Raw genomic sequence first — 22,154 nt, 5'->3', positions numbered from 1 at the left:
CTTATCCACTTATCAACCCGGTGGTCCTAATCACGTCACCGTCTCGTATTTCCGAAGTCAAAAAAATAAAAAATGAATGTTGGTTGCCAATTCTGAGTAATAAACCTTTTTTATATATGTATAGCGTCAAACAGACTGCTTCAACCCAACGTGTGAAACGTCCAGAAGTTCCGCAGCATGTCCGCAGGTGTTTCCACACGAACACTTCTCCGCACTTCTTGGTCTTTCTCCATGACACCCCTGACTGAAACAAAGCGAGCTCCCCACCCCTCTACAAATCGGGAAGAATCAAGTGGACCGTAACCATTTAACCCTGTCCGTGCCAGGATGAGACGTAATCCTGGAGGGTTTCTCACACCATGCCTGGGATGGGCAGGGCTTCGGGACCCTGACAGTTCACAGCTACACTAGAAGCCATTTAACTCCGTGGGGTGGGGTGGGGTGGGGTGGGGGCTTTTTTGTTATGTCTGTCTAGAAGAAGTTTCCACATTATTGTGCAGTCCAACACAGCCTGTCACGCCGAAGAAAGGACACCTCGGGCCGGGGAATGCCAAGAATCTCCGGGCGAATGAATGCCCTTGTAGACGTTGATGGATGGACACTGGACTGGTACACAAGAGTACAGGAGACCCCCCCCCCCCCCAAAAAAAAGAAGCTTTTGTTCGAATCGCAGCATGATACGATTAATGAGGGAAAACACAGGAGAATGACTTTAGGGTTACGCAATGCAATACTTCAAAGTCCATCATCCAAACGCAACAGCCACACTGTAACGCCGGATCGGTTTCCGGCAGGACACTTGAGGCTAATTGATGCAGGTGTGTGCGGCACGTCGATCCTGTGGACGTGTCAATCAACCAGCTTCCAATCAGGATTGCGTTTCAATAACCGTTTTAATTTTGCAATCTGTCACTATATAGTTTAGGTTCCCTGCAAAACAGCTTTATAGACTGACAAATTAGACCTTTATTCATCCAAAGATAGCCAAAGATTAGCCATTTTATTTACTCCACTGAAAGCATTTGGGCATCCAGTAGTATTGTACATGTTCAGTATTGTATTATTTTCTAACAGAATGGCTGGTTGCACACAGTGAGCTCTGTTTAACACAGGGTTGTATCGTTTGACACAAGTAGGCCTATTTTGAGACATAGGCATAGGGAAAAAGGGTTCTTAGTAGGTGCCCTGGTAACACAAAGCCTTGTATTTAACCCAAGTAGGCCTAGTTCCACACAAGTAGGCCTAGTTCAACACAAGTGCGGCTAACCCAACCTTTGATATGTGCATTCGATATGTCAGTGTGGCGAAAGCAGCCCATTATGGGATTAGGGACATCTGTTTGAGTATGTAGTGCTGGCTCAACGGAAAATAACGGGACTGTATGCTTCCTTCCACATTTTCTTTTTCCAGCTCTCCTTGCTCGTGGAGGACTGCTGCCATGAGTTCACCACCATCATCTGGTAGGTCGGTCTCAACGTGTAATGTTACACCCTCAGACTACTTAATTAAGAGTGGGGGTTGAACAGAGAAACAGAAATGGTAAAAAAAAAAAAGAACGTATCTACGTGTCCCAGATATTGTCATGGATTTCCAGTGTGTGTCATGAACCTAATATTGATTGTTTCTATCTGACAGAACGGAGACTTTCTTGGCGTTGAGTCGTGACACCATGGAACATATATTTCGGTGGCTGAAACCTGCTAACCCTATTTATGAATTTTAAATCCCCTTGAAAAACCTAACTGGTTTTCTCTTTATTTGTTATCAACATCCAGATCATGCGTTCTCGAAAACATGCACCACCATGGAAACAACCCAAAGACTGACTCACACTGACATTTATAGCAACCTGCACTTTTGTCCAACCAGAGGTGTCTTTGATGCCGTCTGGATACACAGACACGATAGCATGACTTCCATCAACGCCTCCAGCTCTTTGTATAGGAAGGAAGGGACACCTGTTTTGTACATCTGCACATACAGGAGGTGGACGTGTAACGAGATCCTGTCCAAAACCCTAAAAAACGGTTCATTTTATGAGCAGCTACTGTACAAACCCTTCAATCATGCAAAAGAGAGATGTGTCAGACTATAACCTGCAACTATGAAGAAAGAAGGAAGAAATATTAGGTTGTGAAACAGATCCGTAGCTCAAGGAGAAACTAAAGAGGAAGAATGTTTTTAAACGTATTGCTTATGATACGTTTTTATATGTGCTCAAAGGACATCACTTCCTTTATGTTCAATATTTCCTGTCACTGAATCGACTAGACAAATGATTGTATGTGAGTAATCAGACCATAGGTATCTAAGTTACTCTTTTTTTAAATATAGAAATGCTTAGCTCGGTCCTTTTGAAACTGGCGTGGCTCACAGTTTCCATGATAAACTTAGGACACCGGGGACAGATCATAGAGAGCCCCAACTTCTAGCAGATTCTCTGCGTAGGCTCACAGTGGGGAACTGAATGACCATTCAATTACAAATGTTATAAGGTCATATCTGGCTCCCTTTTGTTCACTAAAACATCCCATTTTCATGGAAAAATTGAGATTCTATAATAGCATAATGCACACAAGTCATTGTTGTATTCACTTCCTGGTATGTTTGGATAGGCTTTATTACTTTTCTGGCAAACAATTCTGAATATAGCTCACTATATACACTATATTGGTTATTTTCCACTTTTATACAATTGGTTGAAATGGTTACGATTAGGTTATCGATTTGCAATGGTTATATGTAAGTAGAGTGTTCAATGGTAATCTGAAATGGTCTGGTTACAGATTGATATTCAAGTTATGGTCATGGTAAAGATGTAGGGTTAAAGTTAGGGTAGGCAATTTACTCAAGAAGCTTTTTTTATTATTGTTGACATTCTCTATAGCCCGACGGCAATGAATAAAAAAATGTATATAACAAAAAATAGACGAAATTTGGCTAGGCAGACCTATGCTAAGGCTAGCGAGCTAGTCATTTGTTTTATGTATTTTGGGGTAGTAGCTTTGGAGGGAGGCCTGAAGGTAGGGATGGGATTTTTCCTGTTGGATACTTTCCAAATGTAGCTTACTCTTGCTGGTTTCTCCAAATATTCTACCCTAGCTTCATTAAACCCATCATAGTTACAGTCGTTAATAGAAACTCATTGCCACCGCACCGTCTGAATATAATTCGCCGTAAACTCGCTCTTCTGGTGGAAAATAATCGTTTCAGACCAGTGGACACAGCGTCCTCACGATTCTCCAGGTCGGAAATGTGAGTAAGGTGACATCCAACCCCCGGGGTGGTCCCTGAAGGAAAGACAGGTTTTCTTATTCATTCTGTTTCAGATTTAAAATCACTTGCAGTAGATGTAAAACAACTGGAGTACTTCACCTGGTGTACTAAAGGAACTAAACACACCTGTAGTATTTAAATACACCTGGCTGACTTAACTAAACAAACCTGTAATATTTAATGAACTAAACACACCTGTAGTATTTAAATTCACCTGGTGTACTTAAGGAACTAAACACACCTGTAGTATTTAAAGTCACCTGGTGTACTTAAGGAACTAAACACACCTGTAGTATTTAAATACACCTGGCTGACTTAACTTAACAAACCTGTAGTATTTAAACACACCTTTAGGATTTAATAAACTAAACACACCTGTAGTATTTAAATTCACCTGGTGTACTAAAGGAACAAAACACACCTGTAGTATTTAAACACACCTGGATTGCCTAATGAATTTAACACACCTGTAGTATTTATACACACCTGAATGATTTAACTAAACACACCTGTAGTACTTTTACACATAGTTGATTTTATCAACTAATCACACCTGTAGTATTTAAACACCTTGAATAATCAAATAAACAAACACACCTGAAGCACTCCTAAACCCACCAGTAATATCTCAGAACCAAACCCAAAACACCAGTGTTAATTTAAAACACCTGTAGTACTTCTAAACACACCTGTAGAACCTCTAATCTCCACTGTAGTGATTGTGAAGTACCTGTGGTATTTGGGTCCTTTCCTCCGCTGGTACTCCCTCTCGTCCACCGTCCACACCGCGCCCTTCCCCCCCTCAATGCGCACGAAGCATGTGTGCAGGCTTAGGTTATGGCGCACGGCGTTCTGCAGGACGCAGAGGCAGAGAGAGTCAGAGTGACCGCGCCTACAGGCGTAGAGACAACGTGGACACCTACAGGTAGACGGTAGATATTGAGGCTTGAACCCAGAACCTTCTGGCTGGGAGTGAAACACCCTGGCCTGAAAACGATCAGGCCAGGGAAAATACATGGTTTGGAGCCTATTTTCAGCTATTGGATTGGGGGCAGTCATCTCTAACCTTCCAGGTGGCCGTGTTGTGTCTGAAGTAGAAGAACATGGTGGAGAACCAGGTGTAGATCTCATTCAGGCTGCGCTGCTTCAGCGGTGACTCCAGGATGGACTTCAGATGGACAACATTTGGATCAATAATAAGTGGAAGTAGATTGGTAAGGTAACTCAAATATTGCAAATTTGAACAATCTCATACATTTCATAAGAAAATTTAATCCAAGTCATAGGAAAATCAAAAGGATATAAAATACGTACAATTAAAGTAAACAAAAACACGATGCATGAAATTAAATTTTGATGAGGTCAAAGTTAAACATAAAACATGACCAAAATAAAAAATAGAACATATAATAGACCAATCAGTTCTCACCCATCTGATGAGGTAAGCGTACGTGTAGGGGGGTCTGATGTTGTTGTATTTGTAACATTCAATGCTGGGGACATAATCTGGGGACCACAACAGCCGGAGGTCAGAAGAGGTCTCATTAGGCAGCAGGGACAATGTGTAGCACTGCTTCCAAAACAAGCAGAAAGTACTAAGAGCTATTATATATATTGATAAAAATATCTCAATCGTGTTTCACAGAAAACATTTGATGACCATCCGAGTCTGTTCAATTTCAAGTTCAAATTCAAGTCCAAGTTCCCATTATTTTAATATTGCTGCTGACAATATTCCTGCTTATAAATATGTTATTAAACTAATATCCAATAACCAGTATGGCTGCATCTCCAACATACAGGTATATGTTGTATTGTATGCACAAAATGTATGTAGTAATCTGTAATGCTTGGGTACAGCAGATACATGGCCAAAGGGAGGTGTGTGTTTGTGTGTGAGTTGGAGGGTGTGTGTGTGCATGTGTGTGTGTGTGTGTGTGTATGTGAGCATTTGTGTGCAGTGTGTGTTTGTGTGTGTGTGTGTGTTTGCATGCGGTTTGTGTGCGTGTTTGTGTGTGCGTGCATGCTTGTACGTACATGATTGTGTGTGTGTGTGTGTGTGTGTGTGTGTGTGTGTAGGGGTTTACCTGGCAGAAGGTGAACTGGGCCATTGGGCCAGCAGCCATGCTGAGCGAAGTCCACCACATCCTTCCCCACACCGGGCGGCTTAGCCAACCCATCTGTCACCGGGGGCGGGGCCAGGTAGAGAGCCAGACCGTACGACCAATCATATGCCGCCTGCGATTGCAGAAGCGGGAAAAGAGAGGGTGAGAGAGCTTGATGGAATAGATAATATACCTTATGGGACCAGCAGTGGAACACAACATTGAGAGATCCAATTAAATATGATTTTTTTTTGTAATGAAATACAAAATAGAACCATCATGTTTTTGTAGACATAAGCGATTAAAGTGATGTAAAGTAAAAAAAATACATTCTGTGTATTGTTATTGATTTTTTTTTTTAAAGATTTAAAAAATATATATAGTTGTAGTAAATAACAGGTGACCCACGGATTGGGCCGAGCTGGTGTCTGAGATCTGCCGCTCCATGGACCGCAGTCTTTGTTTCTCCAAGGTCAGCTAGGAGACAAGAACGACCAGGAACAGCTCAGTCCTGCTATGAAGATCATTTTATTCACAGATTGTTCACTACTGGCATACCTTTATTGACTATTTGATGATGATAAATAACATAAATGAAACATAAATAAACCAAAAAAAATAATAAACCTGTTGAATGTGATATATTCGGGATATAATCACTTCCACGAGCAAATATAGTCAGCTGGGCTTGGTGTGTAGTTTAGATGAAAACACACTGCAAAGCACAGGTACACTGAGCTAACGCACACCGACGCACACCTACAAACACACACACATAGACAACCACACATACACACACATACACACACAAACACGCAAACACACACACACCCACGCACACGTACAAACACACACACACACACACATAGACAACCAAATACACACACACACACACACACACACACACACACACACACACACACACAGATAACCCCCCCCCCCCCACACACACACACACAGATAACCACACACACACACACCTTTCTCTCCAGGTAGTGCACCATGTCCTGCTGGCTTCTATACTGGGTCAGGCTCTGCTCCGTGAGGCCATGTTCTCCCTGCAGGTGGCTACACACACACGACCCAGAGGTACAGTCAGCCATCTGGCTGCCATCGCTACCACCAGTCAGCAACACTTACAACACAGCCAACACAGTTTTCGCAAAAGATCTTTGTCGGTAGAAGGATTACAATTGCTATTGGAATGTGATTCTTTGGTTGAAAAGGGATTTAACACATATTATTATAGGATGGCATTTGGATTAGAATATTTTATTTTGAATTATTTAGTAGTATTCTGAATAAATAGTTATTTTTATTCAGATTATTATTCTAGACAAGAAAATGTATTAATTTGGGGTGAAACAACTGTCTATTCAGAAATATCGGACTACATTTTTTTCGATCAATCTATCATAAAACATTGTGCAATTATTAGCAAACATATAAAATGGTAACTGGGACCGAATAATATCTTACATAAAAAGGCTGGAGAAATCTTCAAACGACCTGCCACACCCAGGCCAGCGGCACAGCCCGCTCACAAACAGACCTCTGGCGCCCCCTGTGGCGGGGAGACTGGAGCTGCAGGGGGTAGGGATGGCAGGAAGTGTACTATAAGTGTAACTGTTAACACACTTTGAACGACAAGAAGGCACCATCAACAGACAATATATAACTCATATATAACTCTAAAGGGTAACCCTAAACCTAGTCACCCTAGCCCTCTAAATCTAAATTCTGCCGAGAAACTAGAAGTGCTGAAAGTCCGTGGGTGAGTCATTACAGGTAATGACTCACGCACGGACACGTATCACCGACATGCACGCACGCACACACACACACACACACACACACACACACACACACACACACACACACACACACACACACACACACACACACACACACAACCGCACACACACACACACAGACAACCGCACACACACACACAAACAAAGTTGTGCATACATCAACACACACAAATACGCAAACAATGAACATTTGCACTTTACACACACTGCACATTATTGAAAATGCCTATTTTATGATAGTATTGTATTGTATTATTATTTATATTACAATGTCACATTTCAATCAGTAGCCCAGCTAATGCTGAAGTTATGGTTAGAGAATTTGAATTTACAAAAATAAAATATGAGAATTTGCAAAAATAAAATGAGAAGCACCAGTGATCAGAAATGATCCTACAGATTTCCTGAGTGTGTGTTCAGTTTCGTGATGATGAGACATGGCTACGAATGGAAGTTATCCTCTTCTTTACGCTTTTACTTTAGGTCTATAATGTTTACCTCATCTGCCCAAAAAAAATACATTTACATTCGGCATTTATCGTATTGTTTGTAGATTTTATCTTTTCATTTTGTATTCCTTTAATTATTTGTACTGCCCTTTGCTGAATCTGTAGGCAATGGGCCAAGATTCTGGTATCGGAAGCGTTCTGGTTTTCGTTTGTGGTCTGAGGAGTATTGACCAATCACTAGGTAGGGGGTTAGCTCTCTTGCTGAAGGATGCCTACATCTTTGAGCGTGGGTGGGACGGCACCCGGGACCTCCCGAACTCGAGAGGAAGCTGAACTCACTGGTCGGGATGTATGGCGTGCTGGGAGTTGTGATGCAGACTCCCTCCTCTCCTGGAGGGGACACGGAGGAGGGGGGAGGAGGCGCCGGCGAGACGGCCAGGAGACGGAGGTCCGGCTGGGGGAGATGACCACCAGTCGCGGCCTGGGTCCTGGCTCTCTGACTCCGGGACTGGGACTGGCTGAGTGTGTGAACCGTTCTCTGTGATGTGCGAATGTAAGGACGCTTAGCAGCACCGGGACCAAGCACAACTTCAGTTTGTTCTAACATTTGTGTTGAATTGAAATCTAAAAAAATAATTAGAAGCCTATGTCACTTTGTGTCCTATTCATAAAATACAGATTTGATGAGAGACACTTAACGTAAGGGAGAATTCAACATTAGGAGTTAGAGATATATATGCATACCAATATAGTGTTTAGAAGCCTGCATTTGGCCCTGTCGTAACACAGAGGGTCTGTGCTGGTTCTGCCGGCTCAGGTCCGTTAACTCCATTCTGCATTCCGGTTGATTACACTGGGAAGAGAAGAAAAACATGAAAGAAAAAGACAAAGTGGACATTTAAGATGAAAATGATGTTTTCACCTGCAATACACACACTATATGACGGACGCTCACGACTTGATAAGTCACCCCTCACTGGTTGGAGAAAATACAACACGTCATTTAAACATTACAAGTTCACTTTTTGCAATCATTTTAATTGTTAACATTTAGAAATATTCAATTTTTGCATTGGGGGGGGGGTCCAGAACATTTTTAATCACATATAACCCTAACGTTCGCACCTGACCTCCGGAGGCGGACGGGGAAAGCGATCCTTCCAGTCCAGAAGGAGGAGGGGGAGAAGAGAGCAACACGCTGCTCCTCCGAGCTCCTGGTTCTCGGCGGGTTTCGCTCTCCGACCTCCTCCCACAGGCAAAGGTCTCGCTGGAGGTCCCAGGCATCCCAGAGTCCTACTGGTTTCTTAACGGTGGTGCCAAAGCAGAAGACATATGGTGAGGCAGGGCGGCATGTCCAGGGGGGGGGGGGGTAAACGTGTGTAGGGCAGACGGGTATATCGTGAACTAAAAACAGCATGAAAAAGACGTAAGGCTTTGGTTTCCTATGAGAAAGTCGAAAGAGCGTCTTGAAGTTCAACGCAGAATTTGGATATGTCAAAGAAAATGTGTGGTCGCGCACAGCTGCAAGCGTGGCAGATACGCAGATGTCATCGCAGCGTTACCGCAAGAAGAAAAGGAGCTCCGGGCCACGACTTTTAGCTTGTTTAGTGTGTTGTTTGTGTTTTGATGTGTTGCTAGTGCGGGTCTGTGTTTGTTGAAGGTGCGAGACAGGATGAATCAAAGTACAAAAGTAAATGTGCACGTTTGGAAACAGCGTTTCGAGCTTATCTTGTTTGTAATCGTTGCGTTATCTTGTGTCGTTCGTCTTTATTTTGTTTGTATCTTATAAAAGAGCTAACAATTGAAGTGGAAGCCCCAACAAAGTCATGAATGAATAAATAAATAAATCAATTAAATATAACAGCACAATTGTTACAATAAATATTTGAGGGAAGGAACTTTGAGAGGGATCTCAAAAACGACGTTTAAACAGAAAGGTGAAAGCATTCAACCATGTTGGTCTTTCACAGGCATACATCTCAATGTCACAGCTATAGCAACACATCCTGCATGACACACCCGCGTCCCATAAGTACAAGAGGTGCGTTGTAACGTGGCGTCTTATTTCAAGGTTACCTTATAAATTACTTTCTTTAATTAACATCATAGGCCAGGGAGCTGTATAATAAATAATAAGCAATTAAATAGCAACATGAACTGTGGAGGGGGCGATAGAGAGAGAGAGAGAGAGAGAGAGAGAGAGAGAGAGAGAAAGAGAGAGTGAGAGAGAATGTGTGTGTGTGTGTGTGTGTGTGTGTGTGTGTGTGTGTGTGTGTGTGTGTGTGTGTGTGTGTGTGTGTGTGTGTGTGTGTGTGTGTGTGTGTGTGTGTGTGTGCGCGCGTGTGTGCGTGTGTTTAACCACATGCTGTTAGGTAATTGAATAATAAGGTTTGCTATTATTTAGTGTTTTAGAAACAATTCAAATCCATGGATTAAGATTATGGTTTTGCCATTCTTATAAAACAGGCCTAAATTAGGCCTACTAGATGGAAAACTATCTATATTACTAGTCTGCTTTCGAGTTGTGGGTGTCTAGGTTTCCTTTTGATCTGAATCATTACAACGCTTGCGTACTTAAAACTCTTAAATACATGTGTTGGGGACCTGATGTCAAAACAACAGAAAGCTTGTGATTACTCTAAATCGGAAATGCAATCTTTGGTGGAATGATTTGCAATTCTGAATAGAACAACAACCTATACTTAACCCTGCATAGAAACTAAATGTAATTATAGTATGATAAATGAGTAAGCTTCACTAAAATGCATGCAATTGCATGGAGAATCTTTAATAGTCATCTCACTTTACCATTATTAACACAAGACATATAACACAAGATATATGTAGTACTTAGACCTCCAGTTTACCTACAGCCTACACATGAAACATTACTGGCCCTTTACTTCAAAAGTGAGGACAATGAGAATTATTTGACGGATTTTGGGCATAGTTTGCATGTTTAATTCATTAAACTAAGTTTAATTTAGGTTCTTGAAGGTTATATTCTTTAAGAAATTCAAACAAGCATTTAAGAACATGATATTGCTCTAAAGATCCAAAGAGATTCCGGGCAAGGAGAAGTACAAAGTAATTGCCTGGATAAACATCAAAAATGCATTTTGTACTTGAGATTGGAATATAAAATCATATGAGATGGACTCAAGATATTTAAATAATGTAACCTTTTATATTTAAAGTTTTCATCCAGTTTTATATAAACATCTGGGTGTTTAATATGACACACATTGAAAAGCTGTGTAATTTCCAATTTATGATGGAATGGTAGATTGTGTTGTATTTGAAAGGCATCATAGAGTTATACAAATTCTTATACTATTTTGAATACATTTTAAGCGTTGTAAAATCGAGTTGTAAACCATCACCATTCAGAAGGACAAAAGCCAATAAACTTAATCTAGACCAAAACCAACCTCTGTGGTCCGTATGGTTTCTTGGCTGGTTTAAAATCACATGACATCTATTGACCAACTATTGTTGGGTGCTAAATGCTTTATTAGATTATAATCTTACCTGCTATCTTTTCACCCTGTTTCTCTTACTGGGTTTTGCTCTTCCTGTTCTAGGTAGCTTAGATGAGATCATTCAAAATTAAGAAAGGAAAAGAACAAGTGCACAGGCCCAAAGTGTTTGAGAGGGGGAGTTATTCCACAGGAAATGTATGGTGGTATGACAAATTAACCACAAGGAACAGATAAATGACTGAAGAATAATATGTGCTTTACAACTCCTTTCAGGTTGTTGTCATGCGTCAACCATTCCGTTTGGTTGCAAAGTTAAAGTGTTTATTATGTTGTTATCTTAGGTTCCTTTTCAGAAAATACTTTTTTCACAAATTAAAACAGTATTGCAATGACACAAAGGAAGCTTTTGGACTTATATACTGCAGTTTGTAAGCCCTATTGTTTTTGTGGTTGGTGTTTGTTGAGATGAGTCTGAAATTGACCTATGGCCCATTTTGAAAATGTTTGTGTTTGTTTAAATTATACAAAGAAATCATTTAATCACTTTATGGCACATGCAACTTTAGGCCCAATAACTGAGGCTAAAATATAAACGGTACAGAACAGCAAAACTATTAACTAATGATAAAGTTGTTGTTTTTTATCTGTACAGCAATTATGTTTAATCCACTATCCACTGAATAATACCAAAAACGGTTTCAGTGGATAAGCCAGTTTATTAAAACTGGGGAATGTAATGATTTTCTGTATGCGTGCCAGGAAAGAGATTAGGATGTTCAACTACCAACCTTCTCTGCTGAGATGCTAGATGAATGTTAATATTTTGAGCCACAACAAAACTGAATTCTGGTGGGAATACTAACAGACGGGTGTGCTCTTGACCGGACCAAATATATTTAAATCAAATGAATATTTAGGCTACATATATATACAGTAGGCCTACATGTATCACAGTGAAAAACAGATTGGTCAGTGAGTCACTTTTTCTTAGAATCAGATATATCTTCAGAAGAGATTTTCCAATTTAAACCACAATGTACAATGTCTTTTTTTTATTGGGGCTGTTGTAATCAATGGATTTGCATATATATATTTATTTTTTTAATGAAACACATTGGAATAAAAACACTAAAAACACCCAAGATTGCAGGATCATACCCTTATCAAGCCTCATGCCACAGCTGGGAGATAACCGTGAACTTAATTATACACACAGAAACAATTAGGAATGTTCCCTCTCTTTCCCTCTATCTCTCTCTCTCACTAACACACACACACGCGCGCACACACACACACACGCACACACGCACACACACACACACACACAGTCTCTTTTCTCTCTATTTCTTTTTCTCCCACAAACAAACACACGCACACACAGTCTCTCACACTCTATCTCACACTTTCTCACACACACCCACACACACACAATTAAAGATGAACAAAATTACTATTTTCTATGCTTTATTTTAAAAAACAGAGATACAGTTGCCTTTCGTCCATCTCCTCCAACAGCAACCACACAGCAACATTCCAATCTCCGTTTAGTTGCGTGGACCTACAGTTAAACCACTCCAAATCAGCCTAATGGCCCATTAGGATACATTGGCGGTGCCCGAGTGGTAGTACTGGTGTATTACCGGAGTCGTCCCATTCTCCTCTCAATCGCGAACCCCAGCTACGCAGCATGCGTCCCCGAAAGAACCCGAATCTCCTCCGATCCGGGGGATGATTTACAACAGACGCTGTGAGCAGGAGGAGAGGCGAAAGAGACCCGGGTTGCACTTGCTAGCCAATGGGCCCTCATTGAACGGCCAGGATTGTCTCATTTCGGGCGTGCTTTCGACACTACGGTGGACCGTTGCGGTGGTTCGAGGCGCCCCACATTGGAATCCGTGGGATAAGTGGATGTGTTTTCTCTGTGTCCGAGCGTTTGACAAGCAGCCAGCTGTAGACTGGCCTGTATGGCGGTAGCAGAATGTGGACCGTCACGCATTTGACACTACAGGATTGTCATCAAGTAAGTGGCTGATGATGGCCCTGTAGCCCATTGCACCGAAACATCTCGCTCCTACTTTAGCCTCTCCGTGACTGTGACCTAAAGGCGTGTTTTTTCTTTCTTTTCATTACCCGGCCGCCCATATGATGGATTTAACGTACAAAGGTTGGAAGCTGGAATAATGGAGAAGAAAATCGGGCGGATGGAGGGGTTTATGTCTTTGTGTGACGCTTCGCTGCTGTATCGTGCTCAGAGAGACGCATTCCCGAGGCTCGGATGATATCGTAGGGGGAGAGCGGGCGTCGAGACGCGGCAGTGAAGGATCGCAAACGGGGAGCGAACCCATGTCGTGTCGTGTGGCCGCCGGGCTTGGATCTGCTTTCTGATCGGTAGAGTGTCACCCCGGAACCCAGAGACATGACATGTACAAGAAAAAAGAGAAAACGGTAGTTTTTCGCCTCTTTTGAACCCTGTGGTTGTGAGAGGGGGGGGAGGTTGCAACAGGCGTAGCTGACGCGGATTGAGGCTTTTTTTTTTTTTTTTAAAGAAGCAGAAGAGGAAGAAGAAGAAAAAGAAGCCCACACGACCATCAGATTTGGACAGTTCGCCTGGCGTCTCTGCATTATGTTATTCCCAGGGACATGGATGCTTTTGCCCGTTGTCCAACTTTGTGATTATCACCGATTGGTCGGTGTCATGTTTTTTTTGTCTTAAGCACTAAAGCTCTCCTATTGCTTGAAACATGACAAGTAAAGAGCTCTAGCGCCGTGTTGGACCGCCACAGCCTCTTTAAACCGGCCTTAGAAATAGACCCCAAGCCTTTGTCTGGGAAGACAAGCATACCATTTAAAGGTAAGCACATAGTCACCACAAGACTCCCATTTTGTCTCGTGTCTACCTATCACTGGCATATACAACTTTGACACCGTTTTGCACTTATTGCCAGAGCACCATACGCATGCATAAGGCGTCTTCCGTCGCGGTGTTCCCGATACTGTTGTGGCTGTGCCGTCGGTGGTGTCTCGTGACGCATGCCCTAGACGAGCTGCAGGCCCGCACGCTCCCGACGCCCGTGCGCGTACACGTCGGGCCGTCTTTATCTATATGATTCTGGATCACTCATCATGGATTTCAATTAAGAGCAAAATGACGCAAAAATAAGGCGATGCGTATGATGTCATTCGAGTGCAGCTTGACGAGCGTGTGTGTTCTGTGAGCGCACAAATATCGTGTGTGTGTGTGTGTGTGTGTGTGTGTGTGTGTGTGTGTGTGTGTGTGTGTGTGTGTGTGTGTGTGTGTGTGAGCCAAAACCAGGATGTATCCCGGTCTTAGTGCTTGTTGTGTAGGAGGTAGGGGTCTGTGCTGACTGCCGAGAGGGATCCGTATAAGTAGGCCTACGAGGTGACATGTCGGAGAACGCCTTGGCCGAGATAACGGAGAAAGCTATAATATTTACTGTGATGTGTCAAGGTGTTTGGAGAGCTACTATTGCGCACAGCGTCCCCTGTCGGCCACATTACATGGGCGTCTCGGATTAGCCCTTAAACCCTCGCTCGCTTTACTCAATTTAAATATTGCACCAATTGTGTGCTACGGCTCCTAAGCCATTTAAATATCGGGACGATCCATCAAAGAAAATTCTAGTAACAAGACTACAGCCACAAATGATATTCTGAATATGCCTGATTAATTCCTCTTCTGAGAATGCGGTGTGTGTGTGTGTGTGTGTGTGTGTGTGTGTGTGTGTGTGTGTGTGTGTGTGTGTGTGTGTGTGTGTGTGTGTGTGTGTGTGTGTTAAAAAAGCGAATGCCGTCTAGTTTTTTAATGGTTTTTGGTTGGTTGGGGATTTCCACGTCGTCCCTCTCCTACCGAGACCAAAGCAGCGGTGTTCGACTGCTGTTGCTACCCAGTTTCTGACAATGACTCGGCCGTCCACCACCAACCAACCACCACCAGCCCCCCAACCAAGCCCCACCCCCCTCCACCCTATTCGGTATTCCTGTGGAGCTGACCGGGAGCTGGGGTCGTCCTTATACCGATCACGTATCGTAGGCGTTAAACTGCAAACCGTCTGTCGCTTATAACGGATAGAACTGATAAGGGATTTGGATCCGTTGGCCTACCAGTGCCGAGGCGCAAATGAGCAAATGTAAAGCATCTAAGCATCTAGAAGAGTTTGGGAGAGAATTCAACATGTGTGTTTTAAATATGTATTCATAATGATGACATTCCATATATTAACCTGAATAAGAAATAGCTGAATATTTGATGTAAAAATGTAAAGACCATTAAAACAAGTAATAAACACTGCATTTAAAAATAATTTGAACATACCACACACTTAATACAGTCCCTAATGCAGTAGCATTGAAAAGTATCAGCCCCCTCACCAATCCTTTTAGAAATATCCCCAGATAGTAAGACTTTGCTTTGATTGCACTTTACAGAATGGATCAAATAATTTAATAGGGCATGTTACGATAACTTATTTTCAAAAGCATGAATGAGTCTGCCAACACTTCAATCACGCATATTCAACTTCCTAACCCCCTCCTGTCTCTCCCATCTCCAGGTCATTGTTTTAATTTATTACCAGTAGGAAGGGCGCCCGTATAAGGAGATCGTGTTTGAAATGGGGCCATGCTCGCCGAAGCGATTCCGTTCCGCGTGAACCTGAACCAGGAAGCAAACACGTGGACGACGGAAGGTGAAGCCGCCGGAGGAGGAGGAGGAGGAGGAGGAGGAGGAGGAGGAGGAGGAGCGGGGGGGCCTTCGCGGGCGCGGCGTTTGGCGTGGGAGGCGGGCCGCGCGACATGGCCAACGGCAACGAGAGCAGCGAGGGCGCCGGCGGCCCGGTGGGCGTGGTGGTGGCGACCGCGGGCGGAGTTGGGGGGGCGGGGGGGCCGGCCTCCGCCGTCTCCACCTACCTGAAGCTGGTGCTGCTGGGGCTGATCATCTGCGTCAGCCTGGTGGGGAACCTGGTGGTGTCTCTGCTGGTGCTGCGGGACCGCACGCTCCACAAGGCGCCCTACTACTTCCTGCTGGACCTGTGCCTGGCCGACACCATCCGCTCGGCCGTGTGTTTCCCCTTCGTCCTGGTGTCCATCAAGAACGGCTCGGCCTGGACGTACAGCGTGCTGAGCTGCAAGGTGGTGGCCTTCATGGCCGTCCTCTTCTGCTTCCACGCCGCCTTCATGCTGTTCTGCATCAGCGTGACGCGCTACATGGCCATCGCCCACCACCGCTTCTACTCCAAGCGGATGACCTTCTGGACGTGCGTGGCCGTGGTGTGCATGGTGTGGACGCTGTCGGTGGCCATGGCGTTCCCGCCCGTCTTCGACGTGGGCACCTATAAGTTCATCCGCGAGGAGGACCAGTGCATCTTCGAGCACCGCTACTTCAAGGCCAACGACACGCTGGGCTTCATGCTGATGCTGGCCGTGCTCATCCTGGCCACGCACGTGGTCTACATGAAGCTGCTGCTCTTTGAGTACAAGCACCGCAAGATGAAGCCCGTTCAGATGGTGCCGGCCATCAGCCAGAACTGGACCTTCCACGGCCCCGGGGCCACGGGCCAGGCGGCGGCCAACTGGATCGCCGGCTTCGGCAGGGGCCCCATGCCGCCCACCCTGCTGGGGATCCGGCAGAACGTGCACAACCAGAACCGGCGCTTGCTGGGCATGGAGGAGTTCAAGGCGGAGAAGCAGCTGGGCAGGATGTTCTACGTGATCACGCTGCTCTTCCTGGTGCTGTGGTCGCCGTACATCGTGGCGTGCTACTGGCGCGTGTTCGTCAAGGCGTGCACGCTGCCGCACCGATACCTCTCCACCACCGTGTGGATGAGCTTCGCCCAGGCCGGGGTCAACCCCATCGTGTGCTTCTTCCTCAACAAGGACCTGAAGAAGGGGTTCCTGTCCAGCCTGCCGGCCTGCTGCAGGACTAAACCTCACCCGCCACGGGAGCCTTACTGTGTCATGTGAGCAGGCGTGGGGGAGCGGGGGGGGGGGGGGTTGGAGGAGGGGATGATGGGAGGATGAGGGGGATGAGAGAGTGGGTTCTGGAGAATGATTGTTGATGGGGGATAGGGGGCTGGGGGGATTTTCTTGGCTTTGGTTGATTTGGTACAAGCCTCTTGAGATGTGGTTGCGTATGTCACCGAGGGCGATGTTCGGAGAGTTTCCACCGTTTTATCCACGGTTGGGTTTTACAGAAGGTTAAACAGAAGAATGAGGTATGAAGTAGTATTCTTGCATTCCAAAGTTAAACCAGTTCTACAAGAGACAAATGGTAAAATGGTATCCAATACTTCATGTTCAAACACTAGTTAAAAGCCCAAAAACTAGAGACATAAATCAAAGTTAATTGAATCTACAACTAATATAAAGATACTGCATGTTTATGTTGATGCAGTATTTCACCAAGTCTCCAAGGTATATTTTGGTAAAAACTTTTGATTTCATCGTTTTACTGTTTATTGGAGCATATCAAATATCTGGAGAATAAAGAAAGGAATCCAAAAAAAATAAACTATGATGTATTAATAAGTATGAAGAGACAGCTGGCAAGGGAACATACCAAATTTATTATAATAATTATATGTATATTTATCTAACCATATCCTGTATTTCCCTAATTAATTTAAGGGCAGGTCGTATGGACCACAGCTTAAAGAGTAAGCCAACACAAAGGCAAACCTTTACATCGTCTATAATATCTAATATTAAATGTCTTAATAAGGTAATACTTTCAATTTGATTATGTATCGATACAGATTCTCCTCCTCGAATTTTAAGATAAATAAAACAAATGATTCTTGGGTTGATAATAGTTAAGATACAAAAGAATCCTATTTATTTATCATAATTACTATTTTCTTCATTACTCTAGAGTATTAAAACCACAACAACGAAAGTCTGGCATAATATTAAAAAGAGTAATACAATTGTTATAAAAATGACAGTAATTGTAATACTAATATTAAAAAGTATTATCATTTGCAGGAAACTGTTCCTCAAAATGGTCGGATTAGCTCCTTTAAGCCCTGTAAGGGTTGTTGTTGATGATGAGACACAAACATTATCACCCATTTAGAGACTTATTAAGTATTAGCTTCCATTGTTTGATTGGATTATTCATGTCCTATATAAACATATTAATGCTACAACTTTCGTAGCAGATTTTTTTCATTCAGTGATTTTATATTAAAGATATGACAGTTGGTCTACAGAACGCACTGCGGGGCTTCACATTTAAATGCCATTAAAATGGTGCCCCTGCAAAGTGCCGGTAATGCATGACTGCAGTGCAGTGTTGAAGAGAAATTGATGAGTGACTAAATTGGTTAATAAAAGATGCGTCGTTCAGGGGACCATTGAGGTTCCATTTTATAACTGACTTGGGGGAGGGAGAAGCTAACTTCTAAGCTAACTGGAGCCTCACTCACCAGACACATCTGTTAGCAGTGAGCAGCTGTCATTAAAAACAAACAAAATGACCCAGTGTTTTAAATTTCCTAGACTGTAAGCCCAACAGCTATTTTGAGATAGGATTGGTCTATTGAATGGTCCGTCGTAAAGGTAATATAACATTAAGGTCTGACGTTTTTGGTTGGGTTTCTCTTACTACTTAAAGGTGCAGTGTTTAGGATTAAGTGGCATCAAGCCGGTGATGTTGCAACCAACTGAAACCTTCCAACGACATAGGAGAAGCTACGGTGGCTACGGTGTAAGCTGCCAGTAGGTACTTCCAAAATAATGTCATCGTCGACTACAGCATCAAGTAGCCAAGTATCAAGTAACAATGTTCCGTGATAGATTTGTAAATCGTATTGAGTTGTTTAGTCTGGAAAGCTTTACGTCAAAGCTCACAAGTAAGATAGTGATTATAATTGTTCAATTAGAATGCATCCCGCTACACCTGTTTGACGGTTCTGGGCTACTATAGAAACATGGTGGGCTCCTTGGAAGGGGGCCCGCTCCAAATGTAGATATAAAGGGGGTCATTCTCAGATATTGAAAACACAACAATAGTTAATATGTTCATTGAATTATAAACAAAGTCTGTTGCGCTGAATGCCATACCGTACCAAATTCTATACAGTGCACCTTTAAGTAGAGTAAGACTTAAAAACTTCTTTAGGAGTTGCTTTTATCCAAAGCAAATGAAGACCACAGCGGCTCCAGAGATATAGGTCGTAGTGAGCAGGGAGGGAGGTACGGGGCAGGGGTTGATCCCACACCCTTCCGGCAACATCTAAACCACCAGAATATTTAATTTAGTGTACACTACATGGTGAATAATTAACTCTTTATTGGTCTTGTTCCCAAAAACGGCTGCTTTGTCTTGAGGGCATAAGATAGGACAAGATGGAGAGATTGTAAAGTTCTGGTTTGAATGTCTGAAAACGTTCAAAATGAATCCCGGTGGTTTGGGGCCTCTTCGCCCTACAGATGTGACATCGTCAAATACCACTCAATAGGTGGTTATTTGGGATTAGTAAACAAAAAAAAAAGATAAAAAACAGAATCAATACAGGAAATAAGCCTCTCTGCCAAATTACAATATGGAGGATTTGTTCGGTAAAAAAATAACTGAAAAAAAAAGCACCACTGTGTCTACAACCTTTTGAAGAAAGAGGAATAACTGCTGGAGTTCCAAGGTCACCAAACTCCTGTCAGAGACTCTATGAATTGCGGTCAGTGGGTAAAGATACATCTCTGCTGTACAGCGAGAGAGTCCTCTTTGCTATGTAGGACTGGGTGGACATATTCTCTTAAGGCTGGACACATGGATTTGAGACTAAATCCTTCTTTTGTGACCGTGGAATGTTTTTGGTTGATTTTTTTGCTTGCTTTCCGCCCTTCGGATCAATTTTTTGAAAGACACGGCAGAAGGACTTGAATGGATGAAAACCAAGCCTGAAAAAATAACTGCTTTTTGGGGTCAATACTTGTTTTTTTTCATATGCAGACAAGCCTGGCAGTAAGTTTTGAGTTGCTTCAGGCAGACTACCTTTTATAAAAACTTGCTGTGACCTCTGTGCTATTTTGTGTGTATTGTATCGGCGGCAAAAAAACTGAATTTAAAATGCAATTGATTGATTGAGGTTGGGGGATCGTTGTATTTTTACTGTGTGTGTGTGTGTGTGTGTGTGTGTGTGTGTGTGGGTGTATGTATTTCTATATGTAAGTATGAATGTATGGATGCTGAGGAGATGGCTAAGTCAACGGGATGCAGGGGTTGAGGGAAGGATTGAGTTAAGGTTCTGACGATACTCCTCCTGCAAATGCTTCCTCATCCTAATCCAGAGAACTGACAGAGCATTGAATGTGTTAAAACTATTAAAGTTTGGTCCAAAACCTGCTTGGGATTTTCTGCTCAACTGTAAACGAACACAGCTTCCGCGCCTGAAGATGGAAACATTTAGGAAAAGTCCAAAAAGATTAAAAAAACAGTGTGAAATAAACAGAATGACAAAAAGATAGAAAAATAAATCTATGGTTAATAAAGTCCCAAGTCCCATTTAATTTAAAATTTAATTACTTTACACTGCTTTCAGGACACCTGGCAATTTTTTTTTACATTTACTTTGTTGCTTTTTCTTTAGTGTATTTCAAATTTTATAAAAGAACATATGATTTGGAGGTCTTGGAAATATAACAAAAAGGGTCTTGACTAACAATCTACAATTCATTTACTGCAAAGGACATTTGTTTTGGATAACATTTATGTAACAGCCCCAAATAATAATGATCAAGCCTGTTCCTTTTGTTTGAAGTGTTTCAATCCCCATGTGAACAATCCCACCTATTTGACAAGAAAGCAACCGCTTCGGGCCCTGATAGCCAAGGGCCCTCCAAACGAGAAACTCCAATCATGCCAAGTGTTTCATACAGGAGAGACGAACGGGCTTTCAGAGTGGAGGAGTCATTGAGGAAGGACAGAGCAATACCCTCAGAAGCTTTCTTCAGTGCATAATGTTCTTCAAAATGAATGGCAGCTTCTGAAGGGATCATTACAGCGACTACAAATCACACACTTCCTACAGCAAGGAAATATCCAGTGTTCAGCCGGAGGTCAGTCTTTGCAGACCACGAGCCAGACCTTAGCTTTTCTTTAGGCTAGTTGGAGGAGACCAAAATAAACGAGGCGAAAGAAGCATCCTTAACATGTCTCTTAAAAGTTTGCTTAGATTAAGAATGTTTTAAAGAGGTGTCAGTGTCTTTTTTTGCATGTGATGGACCTCTGGGTTTGTGCTTTGGCAGTGCTTGGACGTTTACAGACCAAATTGCTTCCATCCAGACTGCTTTGTATGGCACCGGGCCCATCACCTGGAAGGGTTCCCACCTCCTCAGTCGGGAGCGTGTTGTCAAGGTCGATCGCAGGGCTTAATTATTTCTATATTTTCTTTGATAAACTCGTAGCCCCACGCCTCTCCTACAAATCAACACAGAGTTGGCTCAGTGTGGCCCTCATTTTGGCCACAGTCCTCCTGTGACAGAACATGTGCTGCCACTGCCAATGCACAGGTTGGCTCCGAACGAGAACAGTGTGGGAGTGGTTCAGCAGCTCTCCTTAATGAGGTTACCTGGGGCGCAGGTGAGAGTGAAACACAGAGAGGATTTTCTCCCATCTGTTATTTTGTAATCAACTTTACAGTGATGGAAGCTTCTCTCAACAGTGACCCCAGGTGCCTCTCCACAAGAAACAGATAGCACATAAAGCCAAACAAATGCCTCTATTTTGTTAATATAATTTATAGTGTACTAAGAATCTCCCGTCACAATACTGTCCCTACTCACAAGCATCCATGCTCATTTTGCTAGGGTGTTGCCATTCGGCAATGGGTTTGATTGTGGTGTTGTTACATCAGTCTGAGATATAAGGGTCCATTATGCAAAGTAATGTACATAAACAGCATATATGTATTTCTATAAAGAGCAGGTGATGTGTTAAACATGTTAAGCCCCAAGCCCTTTTACGGTAATCCTTAATCCTTGCATGCATGAGGTTGGTATCCATAGGTAGAA

The 22,154-nt window shown here is 43.0% G+C and overlaps 2 protein-coding genes across 2 annotated transcripts; one reads left to right on the top strand and one right to left on the bottom strand.

Moving 5' to 3' along the window:
- Positions 1-2,701: 2,701 nt before the first annotated feature.
- On the bottom strand, positions 2,702-11,242 carry foxp3b (forkhead box P3b). The gene is made up of 12 exons (XM_079740734.1): positions 11,176-11,242; positions 8,770-8,947; positions 8,389-8,497; positions 7,984-8,182; positions 6,861-6,965; positions 6,362-6,449; positions 5,790-5,858; positions 5,364-5,514; positions 4,706-4,782; positions 4,343-4,444; positions 4,007-4,128; positions 2,702-3,290 (listed from the first exon to the last, which is right to left on the bottom strand). Exons 2-12 carry the CDS (start codon positions 8,926-8,928, stop codon positions 3,233-3,235), a joined length of 1,239 nt encoding a protein of 412 aa, XP_079596860.1. The 5' UTR covers positions 8,929-8,947; positions 11,176-11,242; the 3' UTR covers positions 2,702-3,232.
- A 4,696-nt stretch (positions 11,243-15,938) lies between these two features.
- Positions 15,939-17,105, top strand: gpr173 (G protein-coupled receptor 173; the record flags this gene model as incomplete). Its single annotated transcript, XM_079740736.1, has 1 exon — positions 15,939-17,105. One exon carries the CDS (start codon positions 15,939-15,941, stop codon positions 17,103-17,105), a length of 1,167 nt encoding a protein of 388 aa, XP_079596862.1.
- Positions 17,106-22,154: the final 5,049 nt, after the last annotated feature.

This window comes from Pollachius pollachius (genome assembly GCF_949987615.1).
Source record: "Pollachius pollachius genome assembly, chromosome: 8".
In the NCBI taxonomy this organism is placed as follows: Eukaryota; Metazoa; Chordata; class Actinopteri; order Gadiformes; family Gadidae; genus Pollachius; species Pollachius pollachius.
Note: the sequence above shows the minus strand (reverse complement) of the source record. Positions and strands in the feature narration are given on the sequence as shown.